Raw genomic sequence first — 13,049 nt, forward strand, 5'->3', positions numbered from 1 at the left:
ATAAATCTTTCCTCTTGTACTAAATTCTCCAGCGTTAAATCTACACAGAGTGTTAAATTTTACTCTGGTCCATTGTCTATACGGGTTCACACTTTTCAATGTTAAATGAACACTGGCTATTGGATAAGAGCGTCTTCTAAATGACGTAAATGTTTAAACTAAAGTCTTATTTGCATATTTCCCAGAGTGCATTGCCTATCAAGTGAATTGTAGAGTTACAGTGCATTTGGAAAGTATTCAGACCCCTTGACTTTTTCCACATTTTGTTACGTTACAGCCTTATTCTAAAATGGATTACATAGTTTCCCCCCCCCCTCATTAATGTTTTCACAATACCCCATAATGACAAAGCAAAAACAGTTTTTTTGATATTTTTGCAAATGTATTACAAAATAAACGTAAATATCCCTTTTACATAAGTATTCAAACCCTTTACTCAGTACTTTGTTGGAGCACCTTTGGCAGCTATTACAGCCTTGAGTCTAATTGGGTATGACGCTACAAGCTTGGCACACCTGTATTTGGGAAGTTTCTCCCATTCCTCTCTGTAGATCCTCTCAAGCTCTCGCAGGTTGGATGGGGAGCGTTGCTGCACAGCTATTTTCAGGTCTGTCCAGAGATGTTCGATCGGGTTCAAGTCCGGGCTCTGGCTTGGCCACTCAAGGACATTCAGAGACTTGGCCCAAAGCCAATCCTGCATTGTCATGGCTGTGTGCTTTTTCATTGTCAATAATTAAATTTTGCCCATATTCTTTATGAAGAATGTTAATCTCACTGGTTTGAGAACACAAAAAAAAAACTAATCCGCTAAATAGCGCCGCAAATAAACTCTATATTGAAAATATACTGTGATTGAAGACAAATAGTTCAGAGGTTAAATTATTTAAAAATATAGATTCATTATCAGTTCTACAAACTTCCTGGAGTACCTAAAAATCTACCTGCAATAGGGTATGATGGAAATATGATAATGAAGTGCGTGGTTTTGGTTTAACACCAACACTGGGGTTCTTTTACACCAAAAAAGTGTTAATTTAATTTAGTTAATGTAACAAACTCAACACTAGAAATGTTACATTGCAAAATCAACACTAGGTAACACTGGCCAATTTGCTGTGTATAGATCAACATCTGTGTAACATGATCAATGTAAAGTGGTTCACTAAGGGCAATGGGTGAACAGTAGAAGGCAGATTGTGTGACAGAAGGAGCCCAAATAAACCCACAGATCCAGACGGCACTGCCACAGATAGGAGCAGAATTGAGATTTGGGAATGTAACCATTGTGTGTGGGGTAAGCTTGGAAAGTACACCCTGGATTTTCCGTAATGGGGGGTCTCAATTTGTAACCTGACTCCAAAGGAGTGTGAACTGATCTCATCACTTGACTCACTCCAGTCATCACTTGTGGAATAGGAGTCATCACTTGACTCACTCCAGTTCTCTCCTTGTGCTGTCATGTGTGTGAACATTAAGGATGCCTCTAATATGATGGGTTCCTGTGTAACCTGCTTAAATATGTTTAAAAGTGTGATTCATAGGTTAGATGGATAGAATTTTAAGTGGAGATGAGGATGGACTTTAGCCCCAACTAACCCCTAGTTAGTTGCCACATCCAGTTAACAGAAAGTGGTATTGACCTTCCTGATAGAGCATACAAAATGCTGTAATTACAGTGATTTTGTTAACAGATGTTTATCATGAGCAGGGCTTGATAGGTCATATTTGAGTCACGGTCTATTATCCTGCTAATCCCTTTAAATACCAAGGCAGTCGACCACTCAACATCAGGAATGAGAGTTTTCCTTTTCTGTTTGACCTCTGACACTGCCTTAAAGGATACGATGTAGTACTGTTCAGGTAAACAGCCCAAGTACTGAACTGCTGATGAATGGAATGTTCATTTCGTCTCACATTGGAACCTGATTAGAAGGCAAATTAGTAGAATGGAAATAGAAAGCAATCAACAGCACCACCTACTGTTTACATAGCCACTATGCATAACTCTCAGCTCTCACAGTAATTATGCTACACAGGTTGAGTCATCTGAGGGCCATATCTCTGTTGTAAAAGTGGTAAAGTCTCTCTGACTGTCAGTGGGTCAGACCTCCATCAGCTCTCACCACATTGTTTGCTCCTGGCAAAACATAAATGTGCCAACCCTGATGTTCTAGCAGTGTCTGAATTCTGGCTTAGGAAGGTCACCAAAAATTCAGAAATGTCCATCCCCAACTACAACATTTTCCATCTAGATAGAACTGCCAAAGGGGGCGGAGTTGCAATCTACTGTAGAAATAGCCTGCAGAGCTCTATCATACTATCCAGGTCTGTGCCCAAACAGTTTGAGCTCCTACTTCTAAAAATCCACCTTTACAGAAATAAGTCTCTCACTGTTGCCGCTTGCTACAGACCCCCCTCAGCCCCCAGCTGTGCCCTGGACACCATATGTGAATTGATTGCCCCCCATCTATCTTCAGAGTTCGTACTGCTTGGTGACCTAAACTGGGATATGCTTAACACCCCAGCCATCCTACAATCCAAACTAGATGCCCTCAATCTCACACAAATTATCAAGGAACCTACCAGGTACAACCCTAAATCCGTAAACATGGACACCTTCATAGATATCATCCTGACTAACTTACCCTCTAAATACACCTCCGCTATCTTCAACCAGGATCTCAGCGATCACTACCTTATTGCCTGCATCCGTAACGGGTCCGCGGTCAAACGACCACCCCTCATCACTCTCAAACGCTCCTTAAAACACTTTAGTTAGCAGGCCTTCCTAATTGATCTGGCCCAGGTATACTGGATGGATATCGATCTCATTCCGTCAGTAGAGGATGCCTGGTTGTTCTTTAAAAGTGCTTTCCTCTCAATCTTAAATAAGCATACCCCATTCAAAAAAATCAGAACTAAGAACAGATATAGCCCCTGGTTCTCCTCAGACTTAACTTTCCTTGACCAGCACAAAAACATCCTGTGGCGTTAGGAACCAATATAGTTAGGAACCAATATACACAAGCAGTTAGGAAAGCAAAGGCTAGCTTTTTCAAACAGAAATGTGTATCCTGTAGCACTAACTCCAAAAGGTTTTGGGACACTGTAAAGTCCATGGAGAATAATAGCACCTCCTCCCAGCTGCCCACTGCACTGAGGCTAGGAAACACTATCACCACCGATAAATCTACAATAATCGAGAATTTCAACAAGCATTTTGCTACAGCTGGCCATGCTTTCCACCTGGCTACCACTACCCCGGCCACCAGCTCTGCACCCTCCGCTGCAACAGCTGATGTTCTGAAAGAGCTGCAAAATCTGGAACCCTACAAATCATCTGGGCTAGACAATCTGGACCCTTTCTTTCTAAAAATAGCAGCCGAAATTGTCGCAACCCCTATTACTAGCCTGTTCAACCTCTCTTTCGTAAAGTCTGAGATCCCCAGAGATTGGAAAGCTGCCGCGGTCATCCCCCTCTTCAAAGGGGGTGACTCTCTAGATCCAAACTGTTACAGACCTATATCCATCCTGCCCTGCCTTTCAAAAGTTTTTGAAAGCCAAGTTAATAAACTGATCACCGACCATTTCGAATCCCACCGTACCTTCTCCGCTATGCAATCCGGTTTCCGAGCTGGTCATGGGTGCACCTCAGCCATGCTCAAGGTCCTAAACGATATTATAACCGCGATCGATAATAGACAGTACTGTGCAGCCGTATTCATCGACCTGGCCAAGGCTTTCGACTCTGTCAACCACCGCATTCTTATTGGCAGACTAAATAGCCTTGGTTTCTCAAATGACTGCTTCGCCTGGTTCACCAACTACTTCTCAGATAGAGTTCAATGTGTCAAATCGGAGGGCCTGTTGTCTGGACCTATGGCAGTCTCTATGTGGATGCCACAGGGTTCAATTCTTGGGCTGACTCTTTTCTCTGTGTATATCAATGATGTCGCTCTTGCTGCTGGTGACTCTCAGATCCACCTCTATGCAGACGACGCCATTTTGTATACATCTGGCCCTTCATTGGACACTGTGTTTCTGCCATCGTCTCTTATAACCAAAAAGAGCTTCTGGATATCAGGACAGCGATTACTCACCTCGCATTGGAGGAAGATTTTTTCTTCAACGAGGCGGCCGCGAAGGATATCATACAGACACCCGACAAGGCCCAAATCCCCGTCATTCGCGTGAGGAAGAGACGGAGATATCGCGGACGCAGATCCGGATGCCTTGTAAGGATCCGACGGCGAGCGAGTAAACTGCCTCTTCCATCAATCCTATTAGCCAACGTTCAAGCTTTTGAGAATAAAATGGACGATTTAAGATTACGGTTATCCTACCAACGGGACATTAAAAACTGTAATATCTTATGTTTCACGGAGTCGTGGCTGAACGACAACAATGATAACATTCAGCTAGCAGGCTATACGCTACATCGGCAGGACAGAACGGCTGACTCTGGTAAGACAAGAGGTGGCGGTCTGTGTATATTTGTAAACAACAGCTGGTGCACAAAATCAAATACTAAGGAAGTCTCGAGGTTTTGCTCGCCTGAGGTAGAGTATCTTATGATAAGCTGTAGACCACACTATTTACCAAGAGAGTTTTCATCTATATTTTTCATAGCTGTCTATTTACCACCACAAACCAATGCTGGCATTAAGATTGCACTGAATGAGTTGTACAAGGCCATTAATCAACAGGAAAACGCTCATCCAGATGCAGCGCTCCTAGTGGCCGGGGACTTTAATGCAGGGAAACTTAAATCCGTTCTACCTAATTTCTACCAGCATGTTAAATGTGCAACCAGAGGGAAAAAAACTCTAGACCACCTTTACTCCACACACAGAGACGCATACAAAGCTCTCCCTCGCCCTCCATTTGGCAAATCTGACCATAACTCTATCCTCCTGATTCCTGCTTATAAGCAAAAACTGAAGCAGGAAGCACCAGTGATTTGGTTAATAAAAAAGTGGTCAGATGACGCAGATGCTAAGCTACAGGACTGTTTTGCTAGCACAGACTGGAACATGTTCCGGGATTCTTCAGACAGCATTGAGGAGTACACCACATCAGTCACTGGCTTCATCAATAAGTGCATCGATGATGTCGTCCCCACAGTGACCGTACGTACATACCCCAACCAGAAGCCATGGATTACAGGAAACATCCGCACTGAGCTAAAGGGTAGAGCTGCCGCTTTCAAGGAACGGGACTCTAACCCGGACGCTTATAAGAAATCCCGCTATGACCTCCGACGAACCATCAAACAGGCAAAGAGTCAATACAGGTCTAAGATTGAATCATACTACACTGGCTCTGATGCTCGTCGGATGTGGCAGGGCTTGAAAACTATTACAGACTACAAAGGGAAGCACAGCCGCGAGCTGCCCAGTGACACAAGCCTACCAGACGAGCTAAACCACTTCTATGCTCGCTTCGAGGCAAGCAACACTGAAGCATGCATGAGAGCACCAGCTGTTCCGGATGACTATGTGATCACGCTCTCCGTAGCCGATGTGAGTAAGACTTTTAAGCAGGTCAACATTCACAAGGCCGCAGAGCCAGACGGATTACCAGGACGTGTACTCCGAGCATGTGCTGACCAACTGGCAAGTGTCTTCACTGACATTTTCAACATGTCCCTGACTGAGTCTGTAATACCAACATGTTTCAAGCAGACCACCATAGTCCCCGTGTAGATAACCTGCCTAAATGACTACCGACCCGTAGCACTGACGTCTGTAGCCATGAAGTGCTTTGAAAGACTGGTCATGGCTCACATCAACAGCATAATCCCAGAAACCCTAGACCCACTCCAATTTGCATACCGCCCCAACAGATCCACAGATGATGCAATCTCTATCGCACTCCACACTGCCCTTTCCCACCTGGACAAGAGGAACACCTACGTGAGAATGCTATTCATTGACTACAGCTCAGCATTCAACACCATAGTGCCCTCTAAGCTCATCACTAAGCTAAGGATCCTGGGACTAAACACCTCCCTCTGCAACTGGATCCTGGACTTCCTGACGGGCCGCCCCCAGGTGGTAAGGGTAGGTAACAACACATCTGCCACACTGATCCTCAACACGGGGGCTCCTCAGGGGTGCGTGCTCAGTCCCCTCCTGTACTCTCTGTTCACCCATGACTGCATGGCCAGGCACGACTCCAACACCATCATTAAGTTTGCCGACGACACAACAGTGGTAGGCCTGATCACCGACAACGATGAGACAGCCTATAGGGAGGAGGTCAGATATCTGGCCGTGTGGTGCCAGGACAACAACCTCTCCCTCAACGTGACCAAGACAAAGGAGATGATCAACACTTTTTTTGTTGTTGTTTTATTCTTACTTTTTTTGTTTAAAATAAATGCACTGTTGGTTAAGGGCTGTAAGTAAGCATTTCACTGTAATGTCTGCACCTGTTGTATTCGGCGCATGTGACCAATAAAATTTGATTTGATTTGATTTGTTTTAACAAACCTCCAAACGAGCTTCAATGCCATACAACACTCCTTCCGTAGCCTACAACTGCTCTTAAACACTAGTAAAACTAAATGCATGCTCTTCAATTGAACGCTGCTGGCACCCGCCCACCCGACTAGAATCACCACTCTCGACGGGTCTGACCTAGAGTATGTGGACAACTACAAATACCTAGGTGTCTGGTTAGACCGTAAACTCTCCTTCCAGACTAACATTAAGCATCTCCAATCCAAAGTAACATCTAGAATCAGCTTCCTATTTCGCAACAAAGCCTCCTTCACTCATGCTGCCAAACATGCCCTTGTAAAACGGACTATCCTACCGATCCTTGACTTCGGCGATGTCATTTACAAAATAGCCTCCAAAACTCTGCTCAGCAAATTGGATGTAGTCTATCACAGTGCCATCCGTTTTGTCACCAAAGCCCCATATACTACCCACCAATGTGACCTGTACGCTCTTGTTGGCTGGTCCTCACTACATATTCGTCACAAAAAACCCACTGTCTCCAGGTCATCTATAAATCACTGCTAGGCAAATCTCCGCCTTATCTTAGCTCATTGGTCACCATAGCAACACCCACCTGTAGTATGCGCTCCAGCAGGTATATCTCACTGGTCATCCCCAAAGCCAACACCTCCTTTGGCCGCCATTCCTTCCAGTTCTCTGCTGCCAATGACTGGAACGAACTGCAAAAATCTCTGAAGCTGGAGACTCTTATCTCCCTCACTAACTTTAAGCATCAGTTGTCAGAGCACCTTACCGATCACTGCACCTGTACACAGCCCTTCTGAAATTAGCCCACTCAACTAACTCATCCCCATATTGTTATTTATTTTGCTCATTTGCACCCCAATATCTCTATTTGCACATCATCTCTTGCACATCTATTATTCCAGTGTTAATACTAATTGTAATTATTTTGCACTATGGCCTATTTATTGCCTTACCTCCATAACTTGCTACATTTGCACACACTGTATATATATTTTCTGTTGTATTTTTGACTTTATGTTTTGTTTTACCCCATATGTAACTCTGTGTTGTTGTTTTTATCACTGTCACGAACGTCGTAAGCAACGGACCAAGGCGCAGCGTGATATGCGTACATCTTTTAATGAGTACTTTAAACACTAACAACAAAACAACAAAACGATACGTGAAGTCCTAAGGTTAACAAACACAAACCTCTCCGGAACAAGATCCCACAAATGACAAGTGCACAAAAGGCTGCCTAAGTATGGTTCCCAATCAGAGACAACAAGCAACAGCTGATTCACGTTGCCTCTGATTGGGAACCACCCCGGACAACATAGAAAACACATGAACTAGAAACTGAACATAGAACACAAAACATAGACCCTACACACCCTGGCTCAACATATAAGAGTCCCCAGAGCCAGGGCGTGACAGTACCCCCCCAAAGGCGTGGACTGTGACCGCGCCAACTAAACCCAACAGGGGAGGGGCCGGGTGGGCATTCCGCCTCGGAGGCGGATCCGGCTCCGGGCGTGACCACCACCCTCTAACTACCCCCCCATACTGGTCTGGCCCCGCTGGCTGGAGCTGGACTGGACATCGGTGGAGCGGATTGCTTAGGCTCCGGTGTGGGTTTATGTGGGTACACAGGTTGAGTCATCTGAGGGCCATATCTCTGTTGTAACAGTGGAAGTCTCTCTGTCTGTCAGTGGGTCACACCTCCATCAGCTCTCACCACATTGTTTGCTCCTGGCAAAACAAAATGTGCAACCCACCCCTCCTCCTTGTCCTCCTCTTCCCTTTGATAAGATGATGCACTACAGTGAAACCTTGAAATACTTTAGCTGAGAAGTTTAGAAGGATGCTTAGAAGGAAGTCTTTATAAGGACAACTGGGGGCAGATACTTTTCACAGAGAACTCATAAAAGGGGAGAGCTTTTGCAGGAGGTTGTTTAAGCACACATTTCAAGCTCACACACAACAAGACTGAACACAATGCTTCTACAGAGCCTATGGGACTTTATACTGGGATATAATGCGTGTCTCAGATCACCTTTCTTCCCTGTACTTTTCTCCCTCAGTGTCTACCTCACCTTCTGCCTGCCCTTCGTGGTGCTGGACCTCCTCTCCCCCAGGCTGGCCTGGATCAGGACCTTTAAGATCCAGCAGAAGAGCCACGTCTCCTGGACTATGATGTGGAGCTGCCTGGCTCACTCCCTCTACAACCATGTGGTGTTCCTCTTCCCTCTCTCTGTGCTGCACTGGTTCTGGAGACCAGCCAGTTTCATAGCCGAGGCCCCCGGAACGCTGCGCCTCATCTGGGATGTGGTCGCCTGCCTCCTGCTGTTTGACTTTCAATACTTCATCTGGCATCTGCTTCACCACAAGGTGCCCTGGCTGTACCGGACATTCCACAAGGTGCACCACAAGCACACATCCACCTTCGCCCTGACCACTGAGTACTCTGGGGCCTGGGAGACCCTGTCTCTGGGCTTCTTCGCTGGGGTCAACCCTCTGCTGCTGGGCTGCCACCCCTTGACTGAGATGCTCTTTTATGTTCTGAATATCTGGCTTTCTGTGGAGGACCACTGTGGCTATGACCTGCCCTGGTCCACGCATAGACTGGTGCCCTTTGGGCTCTACGGTGGAGCTCCACACCACGACCTGCACCATCTGAAGTTCAAGTCCAACTATGCTCCGTACTTCACACACTGGGACAGGCTTTTTGGGACATTGCACAAGCATTCAGACTGAAGTAATGCACAGAAGAAAGTGCAATTGGACATCTTGAATATCTTTTATGTTAAAAGGATGGGATGCAGAGTGCATGACTTTGTGATATATTGTATTATATGCTGATTTTATTTATCATAGTTAAGAGAAAGCTGTATTTAATCAAAGTATTTTTAAAATTAAATGTGTTATTTATTATGGCGTAGCCTGACTGCAGATTTTCTATGACTGTTGTATATTAAAGTTATCTCTAAAGATTCATGCAATGGACTCTACAATGTACAAACATTTCCAGGTTACATTAACCAGTTTAGAGCTATGATGCTAGTTTACTGAACTATCAGAATGAATCTGACTGGGATTGAATATCTGAAGACTATTGTGAATGTTTGTGTTGACTTCTCAGCGCTACTGGGTGAGCATCACTGAACAAAATGTTCAGCTGTTTAAAGCTGTATGCAGTATTAAAAAGGGATGACCCCCAACATTTTAGTTACAAAACAAGGAGCAATAAAACTTATGACAGAAATATTTGTGTGTCTCGCTTTCATTAATCTACATTTTTCTATACATAAGCCTATTTGATTATACGATGTTGTTGATTTATAGAGTTGCCAATTTTCAGATCCAGCAAAGCTGTATGCAGAACAACCATGATGGTTTTATATGATGCATACATACGTAAACATAATTTGTACATAGTCATTTGAAACCCATGAATGTGTCACCGTGCGCCAAATAGATTTTTATTGATGCATGTTTCTGCTAGTGGTCCATTAGGTATTGAGACACTTTTATGAGGCAGATGACTCATAAATCATGTGGTCTAAATGGAAGGATCTTTCTCAACAAAGTGTTGATGAATCGCAAATTCCCTTTGACTGGGGACTCAAGCCATGTGTTATTTTGTTAATCATGACCTTGTGAGCAAAAGAGGTCGATACTCATTGCTAGATCCAGGAGTTTGTTCTGGACCATGTGATCTGCAGACAAAACAGAGTCATCAGAAACCCCTTGCCCTTACATAAAATGTATCAACCCATAAAAAAATTGAGCATTAATTAGAATCCACATAATAATTCACATTTCCTCTTGCTGCAGGATTAATGTCCTGCTATAGCAAACTTGCTCAAATTAAGATCCTACATCTGTATTAGTGGAATAGGAGAGCGAAAATGTAACCACTGTTCTAAATATTCTGAATGCCCGATCACATTAGTATTGACCACAGATCCAAACATGTCTGAGGTTGACTGCTTTCCAGTTTTCAATTCTCTTCCCATACACAAGTGGCCTCTGGCCAATCCCACAAACACTCATCCACTTGAGACAGCAAACATGACTTTGTACGTCAACAGCTCTTCAGCGCTACAGATTGAATCGAGGCATAAATGCAAAGTTTATGTCCCAAAACGTTTTTGATTAGACACGCTGCCAATCATAGCAATCAAAGCACCCACATAAACCCACGTCTTAGCAGACCATTTTTAATTGGGAGGAAAGGGTCATTTATAATCACTACATGGTTGATACATCAAATACTGTCACTGATCCTTCCAAACAGAAAGATTGAGAACATCAATTTCAAAGATGAAAATAAAAATAACATACAGTAGTTGAATTGCACACACAACGCACACACGTACACACACACTCACACACTCACTCTCACACGATGCAAATTGAGACAATGATCTAGAAAATATAAAACAATGCTTATTACAGTGATAGTATCACATTAATGTAAGACCACAATGTTCCTTTGCCCATTGACCTAAAAAAAAATTATGTGTTACAATCAACCTCTCTCTTTTTATTTTGCCCTGAGGCATTTCAAAAGGATATTACTGATCATCTTGCCCAAACCCATCTCCCTGACGCCACCCCTGTGCAAAAACTCACTTCTGCATGACGACCTTGCCATTGCGCAATAACACTTATCTTTATCTTTAAGCCTCCTGTAGCTCAGTTGGTAGAGCATGGCGCTTGCAACGCCAGGATTGTGGGTTTGATTCCCATGTGGGGCCAGTATGAAAAATGTATGTCCTCACTAACTGTAAGTCGCTCTGGATAAGAGCGTCTGCTAAATGACTAAAATGTCATTGCCATAAATATCATTCAATTTCCAATGGAAGGCTTCATGTACAAAAAACACAGAGAATATATGCTGAGTAGAGTAAAAACATATTATATAAGCATGTAATTAAACAATGTGTTTCAACTAGTTTTACATACAGATCCTAATAGCTCTTAGTGAATGTGCATGATGTGTTGGGTACTGTGTCAACAGTTTTGAAATAGAAAAGGTTTGAAAAGGTCTGGGTTATCTGGGTTTTTGAGCTTCTGAGCATTAAAAAACAACATATTTACATTACAATAAATTACAACGTACAATATTGTTTTGAAAGTGATAGGCATTGCAACAACATAGAGTATTGCTGTGAAAGTACTAGGCAGATGATATGAACGATAGCGAATGTTGCGAATAACGATTGACTACTGCTCTGATTCTTCATAGTTTGTGTGGGTTGGTGTGAGTCATATTTCAATGAAAATACCTTATCGTATATGAAGATTATGTCTTTGTTAAATGTTTTTCATGAAGAAATGGAATGTTGTTTATGTTAGTATCAAGAGGGAATGTTTTAGTGTAACGCCACATACAACAGACAGGAAGTGTGTTGTAGACAGGTGAGACTGGTGATTGGCCAGAAGAGGGAGCATCTTTTTGCATTGTTTATAAATAGGGGCTAGACTACAGAAAGGGCAGAGCGGCCATTCTGAGGCGTCGCTCTCCGGGTGTCATGTCACCTGTCACTTATGCTGAAGCTTGTGATCTGAATAAACTTATGATCGAGGATTCAGTATGAGCAGACTCCTTTGTTTATCAGCAATAATTGCCACCACTCATCCGATACGACAACCTCTTTGTATTTCACATTTCACACAGTTTAAGGAATTGGTTTAGATTTGAATTTGCCTGGTCTTGATGTACTCCAAGACTGTAACATTATCTGGCAGCAGTTTTTGACGCCGTAAACATGGATTCCTCTTGAATCAAGTTCAATGAACCTTGTGTATTAATGTTTCTTGCAAGAATTTCTCAAGAATATGAGGTGTAAGGATGTTTATTTATAGTTGTAAGCTCCAGTTCAAGTTTTCTGAGATATTTGATGACACATCTTCCTGCAGACATTTGGAGGCTTGCCATTTGAATTCTTAAATTCTACAAGAAATGTTTGAGCATTGTGTGTGGTTAATCTGCGCTAGAGATATTTTACTGTACATAAATCTTTCCTCTTGTACTAAATTCTCCAGCGTTAAATCTACACAGTGTTAAATTTTACTCTGGTCCATTGTCTATATGGGTTCACACTTTTCAATGTTAAATGAACACACTAATTAGTTTGGCCTCTTGTAGCTCAGTTGATAGAGCATGGCGCTTGCAACGCTAGGGTTGTGGTTTCGATTCCCACGGGGGGCCAGTTTGAAAATTGTATGCACTAACTGTAAGTCGCTCTGGATAAGAGCGTCTTCTAAATGACGTAAATGTTTAAACTAAAGTCTTATTTGCATATTTCCCAGAGTGCATTGCCTATCAAGTGAATTGTAGAGTTACAGTGCATTTGGAAAGTATTCAGACCCCTTGACTTTTTCCACATTTTGTTACGTTACAGCCTTATTCTAAAATGGATTACATAGTTTTCCCCCCCTCATTAATGTTTTCACAATACCCCATAATGACAAAGCAAAAACAGTTTTTTTGATATTTTTGCAAATGTATTACAAAATAAACGTAAATATCCCTTTTACATAAGTATTCAGACCCTTTACTCAATA

General features: G+C 43.0%; 1 protein-coding gene across 1 annotated transcript; it reads left to right on the forward strand.

The window, feature by feature from the left end:
• Positions 1-8,447: 8,447 nt before the first annotated feature.
• LOC311100365 (cholesterol 25-hydroxylase-like protein) lies at positions 8,448-9,612 on the forward strand. Its single transcript, XM_084141261.1, has one exon. It carries the CDS (start codon positions 8,472-8,474, stop codon positions 9,228-9,230), a length of 759 nt encoding a protein of 252 aa, XP_083997387.1. The 5' UTR covers positions 8,448-8,471; the 3' UTR covers positions 9,231-9,612.
• The last annotated feature ends 3,437 nt before the right edge of the window (positions 9,613-13,049 follow it).

Source organism: Coregonus lavaretus (assembly GCF_964263955.1).
Source record: "Coregonus lavaretus genome assembly, chromosome: 25".
Classification (NCBI taxonomy): domain Eukaryota; kingdom Metazoa; phylum Chordata; class Actinopteri; order Salmoniformes; family Salmonidae; genus Coregonus; species Coregonus lavaretus.